The sequence below is a fragment of the Culex quinquefasciatus genome, chromosome 2 (genome assembly GCF_015732765.1).
Source record: "Culex quinquefasciatus strain JHB chromosome 2, VPISU_Cqui_1.0_pri_paternal, whole genome shotgun sequence".
Classification (NCBI taxonomy): Eukaryota; Metazoa; Arthropoda; class Insecta; order Diptera; family Culicidae; genus Culex; species Culex quinquefasciatus.
Window position 1 is genome coordinate 88,419,049 of NC_051862.1, and position 11,859 is coordinate 88,430,907.

The following is an 11,859-nucleotide window of genomic DNA, read 5'->3' on the forward strand; positions in this document are numbered from 1 at the left end:
TCCAACACTTAAAAAAATTGAATTTTTGGATCTTTGAAACTTAAAAACCTCCATTTTTTAAATTTTGACTTTTTTTTGGTCTTTAAATTTTTGAACTCTGGAAACCTCAAAAAATATAAATTTACAAAATTTAAGTCAAGGTTAATTCTAAATAGTTCAAAAGTTTAAAAAAAATCATGATTGGTAAGTTTATGAGTAAAAACATTTCCAAAATATATAAAATTAGAAAAAAAATGAGGATTCAAAAAATCAAAACCTAAAAAAAAATCATTAAAATATTTAAAATTCTATTATTTTTCTGTTTTTTTTCATTTTGATGATTTTGTTCATTTTAAATTTAAACTTAAAAAAAATATTTAAAATTTTTTTTTGGTTTTTTTGTTTCTATTTTTTTGTATTTTCGAATATTATTAAAATCAATGTTAATGTTTTCTAATTGTTGGATTTTTTTGAATATTTGAATTTACTTTAAAATTTCAAAGCTAAAATTATTAGAATTTTTCATATTTTAATTTGTGTGTTTTTTGAGTTTTTTTTTAAATATTCTATGATTTTTGAGCTCCCAAATTTTCAATTTATAAAAACAACCAGTTATAAATTTTTGAACTGTCTAATTTTTGGATCTCAAAATTAGAAAATTTCCAAAATATCTAAATTTTAGATTTTTTATATTATTTATTGAGGTTTTGCAGCGCGACTGTGTTCAAATGTAGGTGTCGCCAAAATGAGGTTACTTGCCAAAAATCGTATTTCTTTCTGCCGAATTGAAGAACAAAATCGCTTATTTCTCATGATTCCCTGCATCAATCTTAATGAAACTGGTTGCAAAAGACGAGAAAAAATTTTGCTTTAAAATAATGAACATCAATTTTTTGGCGCGCAAAAATTCGTGAACTTTTTCTATTAAAAACATGTTTTGGAACACGAAAAAATGAGTTTCCCCGTATATATAAATGAAATAAACAGTTATATAGTTGATAACAGATGTGGTGACATATATCCAACAATTTTCATTGATTTTTGACAGACTTTCTTGCCAAACAGTCCAAATTACTATCTTTTTCTAAATATACAGTTTTCTCATAAAAAATCAAACAAATGTTGGAAAGTTATACACCAAATTGTTGGAAATAATTTTTCTCAACCGAATCCTGCATAAGTTTTATAAAAATGTTGATTATGAAGGAAAAAACACATTTTTTCAAAAAATCATATGTTTACGCTATTTGTTCATAGGTGGCGACATGTGTCTTTGAGCTTTGCTGCAAATCCTCTATAAACTTTCTAGTTTATTTGATTTTTTGAACATATTAACCTTAAAAACCTTTTTTTATTTTTCCAATTCTCCAGATTCAATATTTAAAATTCCTCAGATCGACATAGAGAATTTGCAGCAAAGCTAAAATGCACATGTCGTCACCTATGAACAAATAGCGTAAACTTATGTTTTTTTGAAAAAAAATGTGTTTTCAGCTTCAAAATCAACATTTTTTTAAACTTATGCCGGATTCGGATAACAAAAATTATTTCCAACAATTTGGTGTACAACTTTCAAATATTTGTTTGATTTTTCTATGAGAAAACTGGAAATTTAGAAAAAGATAGTAATTTGGACTATTTGACAAGAAAGTCTGTCAAAAATCAATGAAAATTGTTGACTGTACGTTAACACATCTGTTATCAACTATATAACTGTTTAAACTCATTTTTTCGTGTTCCAAAACATGTTTTTAAAGAAAAAGTTCACAAATTTTTGCGCGTCCAAAAACTGATGTTCATCGATTTAAAGCAAATTTTTTTTTCTCATCTTTTGTAACTAGTTTCATTAAGATTGATGCAGGTAATCATGAGAAATAAGCGATTTTGTTCTTCAATCCAGCAGAAAGGAATACGATTTTTGGCAAGTAACCTTATTTTGGCGCCACCTACATTTGAAACACAGTCGCGCTGCAAAACCTCAATCCTCTTTGAGGACTGTTCTCTCTGTGTAACACTATAGACCAACAGCCGTTCCTTTTCGGAGAGAAAAGTCTCTTTCACGGAAATACGTCGATTTTTACTCATCAATCATTAAAACAAGTTTTCTCGCAACCCTGAACATGACGAAATCCAGGCCGCTAAAATCAAATCTCCAAGCAAACCCCTAATTAAACACAATTTCTCATCTTCACGTTCGTAGCCCTGCGCCACCAAGCTGATAACCGGCTCGCACAGCGGCGAGGTCAAGATCTTCAACCTGAGCGACAGCAACGAGGAGTTCAGCTACTCCTGCCACGAGTCGTACGTCAACTCGATCAAGTGCAGCAAGGACGGGCGGCTGCTGCTGACGTCGTGTGCGTGGCGATCCCCCATGTCTGCGCTGTGGAACATTGAGAATGCACGCTTCACCCAGAAGCTGCAGTGGGACGAGGAGGAGTACATGGAGTTTCCGAACGTGCGGCAGGACAAGGTGCTGGCGACGACCGGGGAGGTGAGTGTGCTTGGCGACGATGTGCCTTCCGAGCTGGGATGCTAAGACGATTGTTTTTTGTTCTTTGCAGGTCGCCTCAATCTACGACATCAACACGGGTCAGAAGATTCTGTCGCTGGTGCCGAACATCTACAACCAGTACACCAAGAACCGGGCCACGTTCTGCCCGTCGGACGAGCTGATCCTGTCGGACGGCGTCCTGTGGGACGTGTCCTCCGGCAAGGAGATTCACAAGTTTGACAAACTCAACCAAACCATTTCCGGCGTGTTCCACCCGAACGGACTGGAGATCGTGTCCAACACGGAGGTGTGGGACCTGCGGACATTCCACCTGCTGCGGACGGTTTCCGCGCTCGACCAGTGCCAGGTCAAGTTCTCCCAGCAGAACGTCATCTACGGGATCTGTCCGGAGGTGGAAACCGAACCCCACTCGGACAATGTGTTCTTCGAGTCGAGCTTCAAGGTGCTGGACGGGTACGACTACTCGAGCATTTCGACGGTGGACGTGAAGCGGAACATTTACGATCTGGCCATCAATGGGTACGGGTCGCAGATTGCGATCGTGGAGAACCAGGGCGGGTTCAACTCGGTGCAGGAGTCGGTGGTGCGGATCTACAGCGTCGGCAGGAAGAAGAACACCGAGGACGACGCCGAGGAGGAGGAGGAAGAGATGGAAAACTCCGAGGACAACTCGATGTCGGAGACGGAGTCTGTCGGTGAGTGTGGCTAGAGCTGCTTCTTTTCATGATTCATCTTGCGTGTGATTGTGTCTGTTTGTATGTGTGTGTAATTGACTGTTTGTTTTTTGCTTTTGGACGGACGACAGTTTCTTCTCTCTTTCTTTTGCTTGTAGGTCGAACCGCCGTGCGAATGTTCCGACAAATGTTAAGACTATTTGAAGACTGATGAGTTTTTATTTTTTCAATCATTGTTAGAGCGGGTCTAACTGATAACGTTTTGTTACGATGCTTTAGAGTGTAATATATTTCAAAACCAGTGCTCTAACTCGGTGGTGGTTTATTTGTTGTTTTTTTTTAAATGCAAAATTATAGATTAACTATAATGAAAATATGAATTGCGAAATAATTGAAGAGCTAAATGAACTGTAAAAGAAATGTTGTCTTCTAGAAAAGTGCGAAAGGAGTCATCAATGAAGAATTGTTGAAGTGTGTTTCAGATCGTATAGTTGGAGAAAGACACTCCCCGCTGAGAAATTTAGCGCCCCGATAGGCCTTTGTAAGACCGATTTTACTCAACCATCAGAGTAATCGGGTCGTTACATTTCTCAGTGGGTCACGGTCATCGTTGCGTGCCTCGAGTTGTTTGACGGACGAAGGTGGAAGAGACCTCCGAGACGGAAGATTTTCATCTCATCTCCGGAAATCGGAAGCGGAAGAAGTCCCCTGAGGTCACCGGAGCTGTCGTCGTACAAGGAAAAGTGGTGCAGAATCTGCTCAACAACAACAAGTTCAGCCCGCTAGTGGAAAACAAAATCAACAACAATGCCAGTTCAGTAGGAGGAGGAGACGCCCCGGTGGTTCCACCACCGGGCCAGTCGGCAAGTAAACAAAAGCAGGCTTGTGAAGATAACATCGTTGATTACACGGTTTGGAACCAAGGTAACCAGCTTCTCTGTCGAAGACTTTTGCAAGTTGCAAGTGCACTTCAAGCAGTACAAAGTGTAATTCTACACCTACCAACGACGAAGTGGACGATCGCAGCGGGTCGTTCTCCGCGGTCTCCCGGATGTGGATCCGAAACAAGTCAAAAAGTTGCGGAAAAGGGACTGGACGCTTTGGAAGTGAGTGCCATCAAGCAGAACGAGCAAACCACCGTGGACGAAATTCCGTACATCATCGTCTTCCCAAGGGATACACTACGCTGAAAAAGCTTTCTGCTATGAAAATTATAGCAAGCACTATCAATCAATCCATCAATCGAAGCGTCGAAACCGAAATCGCCAGTACGGAGTTTGCTCTGCTGCCGGGCACAGTTCCGAAGGATCGCTCTTGACCCGCAAGAAGCAGTAAAGGAAGCAGTGGCTCCCGAGATGGTGGTGCCTCGAAGGAGGAAGCCGGGGAGGTGCTCTACAGTTAGGCTGAGCTGGTGGCGCATTTTCTCCGAGTACATCTGCAGGTTCAAGACCTTTAAAACCCGCTTGGACCAAGTAACCCTCGTCAGTTACATGATTTCGAAGTACGAGAGTACAGTAGTTCAGGGTTGTTACGGACGGCGCGGATCGCGCGGATGGCGCGTTTCGCGCGGATAGCGCGGATTTGGCGCGGATTTGTTGACTAATTTTGTTTAGGCGCGGATTTCGCGCGGATGGAAATTTTGATAAATAAATAGATAAATAGATTGAATTACTTTGAAGTTAATAAGAAAAATATTATCAAGAATTACGAGAATTTGTTTTTTCCCTTGAGTGCAATTTCAATTTCTTATTAATAGATTTTTTTGAAAACTAAAAGAAGATTTTTTAAATATTAAATTTAAAACAATTTTGCAAACAAATAAAACGGAAACCTCAAAAATTTCAAATAAAATTTAAATTCTTAGATTCTTAAATTCCTAAATTCTTAAATTCTTAAATTCTTAAATTCTTAAATTCTTAAATTCTTAAATTCTTAAATTCTTAAATTCTTAAATCCTTAAATTCTTAAATTCTTAAATTCTTAAATTCTAAAATTCTAAAATTCTAAAATTCTTAAATTCTTAAATTCTTAAATTCTTAAATTGCAGGCCAAGTGCGAATGATGCTGATGATACCTCTTCAGTTGACGCTCAGGCGAGGAACATCCTGGAAGGAGCGTCACTGACTACGTCCGTAGTCCTGTTAGATCATACTTGATCAAGACAGTATAGCTCTGGTTCCTTGCAAGTGTCCTATTTTCTTACCTCCACGTTGGCTTGGTTTTCATGATGACCTAGCTGGTGGCCTGTGGAAACGGATCGTAAACCTTTGACCAAAGTCAAAGTCGAGACGGCTAAAAGAAAGGGGCGCGACAATGTGGGAAAGGGAAGTAATTTGTGATTGTAGACGGTATTGTTTTGATTCGCAGTATGTTGAGTCAACTGCTGTGGATGTACCTGAAACATCGCACAACGGGGTTTCTCTTCTCTTCATTCTCAGCTACCACCTATCTTCTGTTTATTTTGTTTCACTGATTTTCTAACGCGGCTTCTGTTTACTATCCTCCATTTGATTTCGATTTTACTCATTTGATTCTCTTATTTCTCAACGCTTTTTCACTCTATTTTACCAATTGATGCTGCTGTAACATACTTTCTGCTTTCCCTTAATTTGGCAGCGATGTCAATTTTGTTATCATCTGCCTTTTCTTTATTTATCTATTTGAATAATTTTTCATTTGCCCTATAAATTGCCCTCAATACAATCTAAGCTTGTTTGTTACCTCTATTTATTAATTATTGTTAATTTATTTATCTACTTCATAAATTACTATCTTTCTTTTACTATTGATTCTTCAAATAGTATATTTCTTTCACTGTCCATTGTTTTCAATCTTCACCCTTTTCTTCAAACAAATGAGGTTCGAGCCCTTACTCAATTTTTGGAGTGATCAAAGAATTAACACAAATATTACTATTGTACTTTTGAAAACTTTTATAAAATGCTTAGGACCAAAGTTGTAACAAAACACCGCGACAAAAGAAATAGCAACATAAAAACACGACTCAACACTAGGAAAGATTTCAGGAGAAAACAAAACACAGTAAAATAACAACTAGTTTTTGAATTCAAACTAAAAATAAAACAGTTTTTGCTTTAATGAAAGTTGATAGGCACACTATAAATGGTTCGGCGCTTATACTTACATCAAACCCTACGTAATGTACCACCCCCGGCCGAGTTAAAATGCGTAACCGGAAAAGAAGGTGTGCATGCCTGGCACGAACACTCAAAGCGTGTTCTAGCGTGCTGCTCGTACTGACTCAGAGCAAGGGTGAGATGTAGGTGTAAGGGCAGTGCGTGTTCGTCGGGAACCTAGTGCATAAGATCGGTCAAGGCCCGTTCTTACACTGAAAATTGCGAATTGCGAAATTCTTAAATTCTTAAATTCTTAAATTCTTAAATTCTTAAATTCTTAAATTCTTAAATTCTTAAATTCTTAAATTCTTAAATTCTTAAATTCTTAAATTCTTAAATTCTTAAATTCTTAAATTCTTAAATTCTTAAATTCTTAAATTCTTAAATTCTTAAATTCTTAAATTCTTAAATTCTTCAATTCTTAAATTCTTAAATTCTTAAATTCTTCAATTCTTCAATTCTTCAATTCTTCAATTCTTCAATTCTTCAATTCTTAAATTCTTAAATTCTTAAATTCTTAAATTCTTAAATTCTTAAATTCTTAAATTCTTAAATTCTTCAATTCTTCAATTCTTCAATTCTTCAATTCTTCAATTCTTCAATTCTTCAATTCTTCAATTCTTCAATTCTTAAATTCTTAAGTTCTTAAATTTTTAGAAGAAAATATTTTAAATGAAATTTGTTTCGGAATGAAATCTTAGTGAGGAATTTGGAATACAATCTGTATTAAAATTCATAGATATTGAATTTTTAGAATTTCGAAATCTAAAATTTAATCATATTAAAATTTTGAATTTAAAATTCATTTATTGAATTTTTAAATTTTGTTTATATTGGTTCATAATTTTCTATTTTGTTTATATTGATCATAATTATTGTAGTGTCCCTCTGATTTGCAAGAAGATTTTTTTGTGACACTTTTCTTGAAGTATCTTGAGGTATTTTTTAAAAGGATTTTTTGCTTTCATTTCTTCAAACATAAAACGAGTTTCAGTATTCTATTAATACTTTCCGTATTAGTTTTTTTCTTTGGAAATAACATTTCTTGAATTTTGGTCTTAATTTTTTTATATGGCGCGGATTTCGCGCGGATTGAGGTTTCGGTCGGCGCGGATTTGGCGCGGATTTTTTTCGACTTTCCCGTAACAACCCTGGTAGTTGTTCGGCAACTGGGCGTTGTTTAACAGGGCTGCTTTTTAACTGGACGCTCGAAAACTGGGCCGTAGCCCAGTTAAAAAGCAGACAAACGTCAAAAAATCAAAACAAACCGAAAAAATCGAGGGGTTAATGGATGCAAAAATTATGTTAAAAACCCGATTTAATCCCACCAGGGGTGAGATAGAGCCTTTCTTACTAAAGAATTTAACTTCTTTCAATTCATAACATCGTCTTGATACAAAAAACCTGATGATGAAAGCAAGGTATTATTAATGATGTGTTTTCCAAAAGAAATTGAAAACGCAATTTTCACCAAAACAATATTTTTAATCGTACAAATTCTCAATCAAACAAGCGTTTATGACAAACGCGAGCATAGCCAGCTTCCCATGCGCCAGTGACGACGCACACCGCGGTTTTGGTTTTCTAGTTTCGGTACGAGCCCATAAACCAAACAAAGCAGGGGCAAAGCAAAAACGAGGTACAAGTGAACCGCGTATGACGCACGGTGCAGGGAAGCTTGCCATTTAGCTTCTACGAAAGTGAGAGGATCAGAGATAGCTATTTTTACAACCGCACCACTACACACTCAATCGCAAGGACCTTAGGTAGAAAGCCATTGGCGTCGCAAGCATTGAAAACATTGAAAACGATATAAACGATACAAAAGAGTATATCTCGAGCCACAAAATATATGCGCCAGAAGCTCAACTTGACAACTTGTCGACTTGGCGACAAGGCGTCGAAAATCGATGCAGTGTGATTTTTTAGCGATTTTTCCGATTAAAATTCATGCTGAATCGTAATATTTACGAAGATGAAAATGATGTCCAGCCATAAAGTAAGTATTTTAAAAATGTCATAAAGTCAAAATCGTCCAAAACTGACACGGGACAATAATGCGTACAACGGCAGTTTAGGACCTCAAAATCTGAAGAATAACTGAGGTGGGTTAAGTAAGGTTTTTAAAGTTATCGTTTGATCGTACGTGCGTGTGTGCTTTGTGAGCGTGTTAGGCTTTTTTCTCTCGCTCTCTCTCTCTCTTTTTGTTGCCATTACATCAAACTAGGACCCCTCTGGATCACCTCCTCGATGGGTGGTTTCGTTTGCACAAAGAATCTTTCCGCATCCATTCCATTCCATTCTGCCCATTCCAGTGTTTCACGGCGCTCGCGGAGAGAACGGCGGACAGCGACGCCGGCGGAGACGGGGCATGCGTATCAATGTACTCGATGATGATGAAGATGATATTTTCCAACCAGGTTCGAGCGGCTCGTCCAGCGACGACGATGACGACGACGACGATGATGACCAGGACCAGGACGGGGACGATCAGGAGAACGAGGAAAATGATGGCGAGGAGAGCGACGGCGGGGCCAACAATAACGACGACGAGGATGACGCCTCCTCGTGGACCACGACCTCCGACCTGGAGGACTTTCTAATGATGTAAGAAGAAGGTGCCGTAAGTGTCGTGTAGATAAGCGGAAGCAAACCCCTCCCCCCTAATTAAACACTAAGCAGAGCTTTAAGTTTGAAATGTGCTGTGTGTCATGCGCTCGAGTCCAACCCGCACACGTCGGTAATCCTTTTTGCGTGTATCGACCCACTTTCTTAGAGAGAGAATTGCCCTCTGCAAACGGTTAGAAGAAAGCAAACACAGAATTTCTTTGTTTCGAAATTGCACCAGCGAAAAAAACCCTTGTTTTACCTTCTCGAGCGAGCAAAGACCACTGCCGGTTAAGTGAAGTCCAAAACGAGTTTGTACCTATTGGAGAAGTAAAAGTTTTTGTACATTTCTTATAGTTTTTCTTTTTTAAATGAATGAATAAATTATATCGTATTTAAGCTTGACTGGTTGGTGTTATTGATCCGAAAAATAAATAGAACGTAGAATTCTAAATGTCCAAGACCAGCAGCTGCCCATGTTCGCATAAATGTCTCACAGCAAGCTGAGATAAATGCAAGGCAAGTTTGTCCCACACGATTTTGAACAATACTGCATCATTAACTAAAAAACGACGAAAATGCATATGGGACATTTATGCGATCCGGGGCAGAGCATCAGGGTAAAATAAGGTAAGTATAACGTCTCAGCTCAAATTAAATTCATGAGCTGATTCCGTTTGGTATCAAAACTATGTGTACCTACGAGGTCCATTTTGAAACCATGCAGGCCCATTTGATTGAGAGTCAAATAGACTTGTTCACTGCAATAAATTTGTTTTGAGCATTTAACATAAATTTTAAGGTTCCTTTCTCTTTTCGTATCTTTATGAGAGTAAAAGGCTTTTTTGTTGGAAATATTTTAAATCGTGATCTAAATTTATTGAGTCATGTTTTGACATTTTTTTACTCTCATAAACTTTTTTATAAGGAATTTAGTATAGGTTAATTTGCATTATCACAACAGCCCAGGCTCGATTATCCGAAGGCCTCGGAAAAATTAAACTTCGAATAATCGAAATTTCAGATAAACGAATCAAGAAAAAAAAAAACGTCTAAATTTTGATTGTTGAGCATTAGTATGACCCCTAAAATACAGTCATCCCACATATTCGGAACACCCACAAATTCGGAACACTTTTATGATAATTTGTTGTCAATAGCATGCCAAAAGTAGCTTTTCTGTCGACCTTACTATTTTTAGAACCTTCATTTGGACATTATCTTGCTATTTTACTAGTAAAAGTAGGACTTTTTGAACAAAAAACTTCATTCCAAGACTATTCTGTGCAGAGCAGCAAAACACTGCCTCCAAATGGCCTGTTTCATAATTGTGGGATGTTATTGTGCCTCCCACAATTGTGGAACACCTGAATTTAACTGATATTTTCACAAAAAAAAAGTTATCAAACCATGTTTAAAACATCACTGAGCTTGAGTTTCATTGGTTTCAGTATGTGAAGTCATTATTTGGTAATAAAGATATACTGCTGGAGAGATCCAAAGTTTGTTTACATTCGTAAGAAAAAAGTGTTCCGAATTAGTGGATTTCAAGGGTCAAAGCAATTCTTCAAAAACTTCATATAAAAGTTAAAATTTGCAGATGTTCGATACAGCATTCGAAAGATCGCAAGAAAAGTTTCAAATGAAGGTAAAAGCGAATCATTAAGTTCAATTATCGATTTGCTATGATTTTTTGAACATTGGCCGATCTGGAAACCGTTCCGAATATGTGGGATGACTGTACGCTAAAGTGATTTAGAAATTTTTAATCCAAGATGGCGGCCTATATGGCGGTGACGAACTATTGAAAAAATGCATTTTAATATTTAATAGGTAATCAACTATTCAAATTTGACTAAAATGGGGTCGCAGAACTCGAATTTGATGTTTAAAACAAGAAAAAGAAAAAAAAAGAAAAAAAAAAGGTTTTGTTGGTGATTTGATTATCCGAAGTCCCACACAAACCTTCGGATAATCGAACTTCGAATAATCGAGTCTGGGCTGTCAAATATATAGTAAATTTTCAAAACAACCTTTGAGTCATAGGTTTCCTATGCAGACCTCTTGAAATTTAATCTAACATCCAATCATTTTTCGGAGTAAATAAGAAAAAAATCAAGATTTTGTTTCTTCAAAGCATTTGCATTAAATGAGAGGCAAAGCTTTAATTCTATTGAAATCATTGATAAAAATGATTATTTAAAAATACTGATCACATGATAAATGAACATTGATTTTAGGAACTAAACAAAGAAATCCACAAAATTTAAAAGGAAACTAACTCTCTGGTTGTCAATCTTCTCGATCTCAACATTTCTCCATCTACCGATGAATTCTTCAGTGTCTTCAAACTGCACTTCGATTCTTCATTCGTCGATATTTTCTCTTGCTTGAAGGTTAATAATTTCACTTTTTTATGGCATGCAGAGGCATTTCTCCCCTGTTTGAAAAATGTCGCACGTCGTACGAGCTGTCGCGCGGTTTTGATTTTACCGTTTCGATATCGATTGGTCGAAAGGACGACAAACGTACGACAAACACTTGACATGACCGACATTGTTTTTCCATCGATTTTCCTTCAATTTGAAGTCAAGATTTTCGTCGACGCAGTTTGACAGTTCTCTCCACCCTGACTGAAAAGTCCGTCAGACGTCCGTCGTTTGTCGTCCGTGCAACCGTACGACGTCACACGACAATGTCGTGCGACTTTCGCGCGAATGTCATACGTTTTTGCACCAAAATGTCGTATTTGTCGTGCGATCGATGATCGAAATTGTACGACATTGTCGTACGACATTCGACCGACGTCGCACGGTTTTGTTATTTAGGATGTCGTGCCATTGTCGTGTGATGTCATTTCGGGTTTTTAGGTTATGTTGCAGTAAAAAATTGATATTTGTTTTATTTTTATTTATTTTTAGTTGCATTTTTACTGTAAATTGTACTTTTT

General features: G+C 37.2%; 1 protein-coding gene across 5 annotated transcripts in view; it reads left to right on the forward strand.

Moving 5' to 3' along the window:
• Positions 1-9,304, forward strand: part of LOC6048271 (protein mahjong) — a 32,275-nt gene extending 22,971 nt beyond the window's left edge. For 2 of the 5 annotated variants that reach the window (XM_038251951.1, XM_038251952.1), the window contains exons 5-7: positions 2,180-2,470; positions 2,541-3,186; positions 8,618-9,304. In XM_038251951.1, coding sequence (XP_038107879.1) covers positions 2,180-2,470; positions 2,541-3,186; positions 8,618-8,913 — 1,233 coding nt within the window. In that variant the 3' untranslated portion in view covers positions 8,914-9,304. Of the gene's footprint in view, positions 1-2,179; positions 2,471-2,540; positions 3,187-3,323; positions 3,476-8,617 lie in introns of those variants that run through there. The other 3 variants (XM_038251953.1, XM_038251954.1, XM_038251955.1) reach the window with 2 other exon arrangements.
• Positions 9,305-11,859: the final 2,555 nt, after the last annotated feature.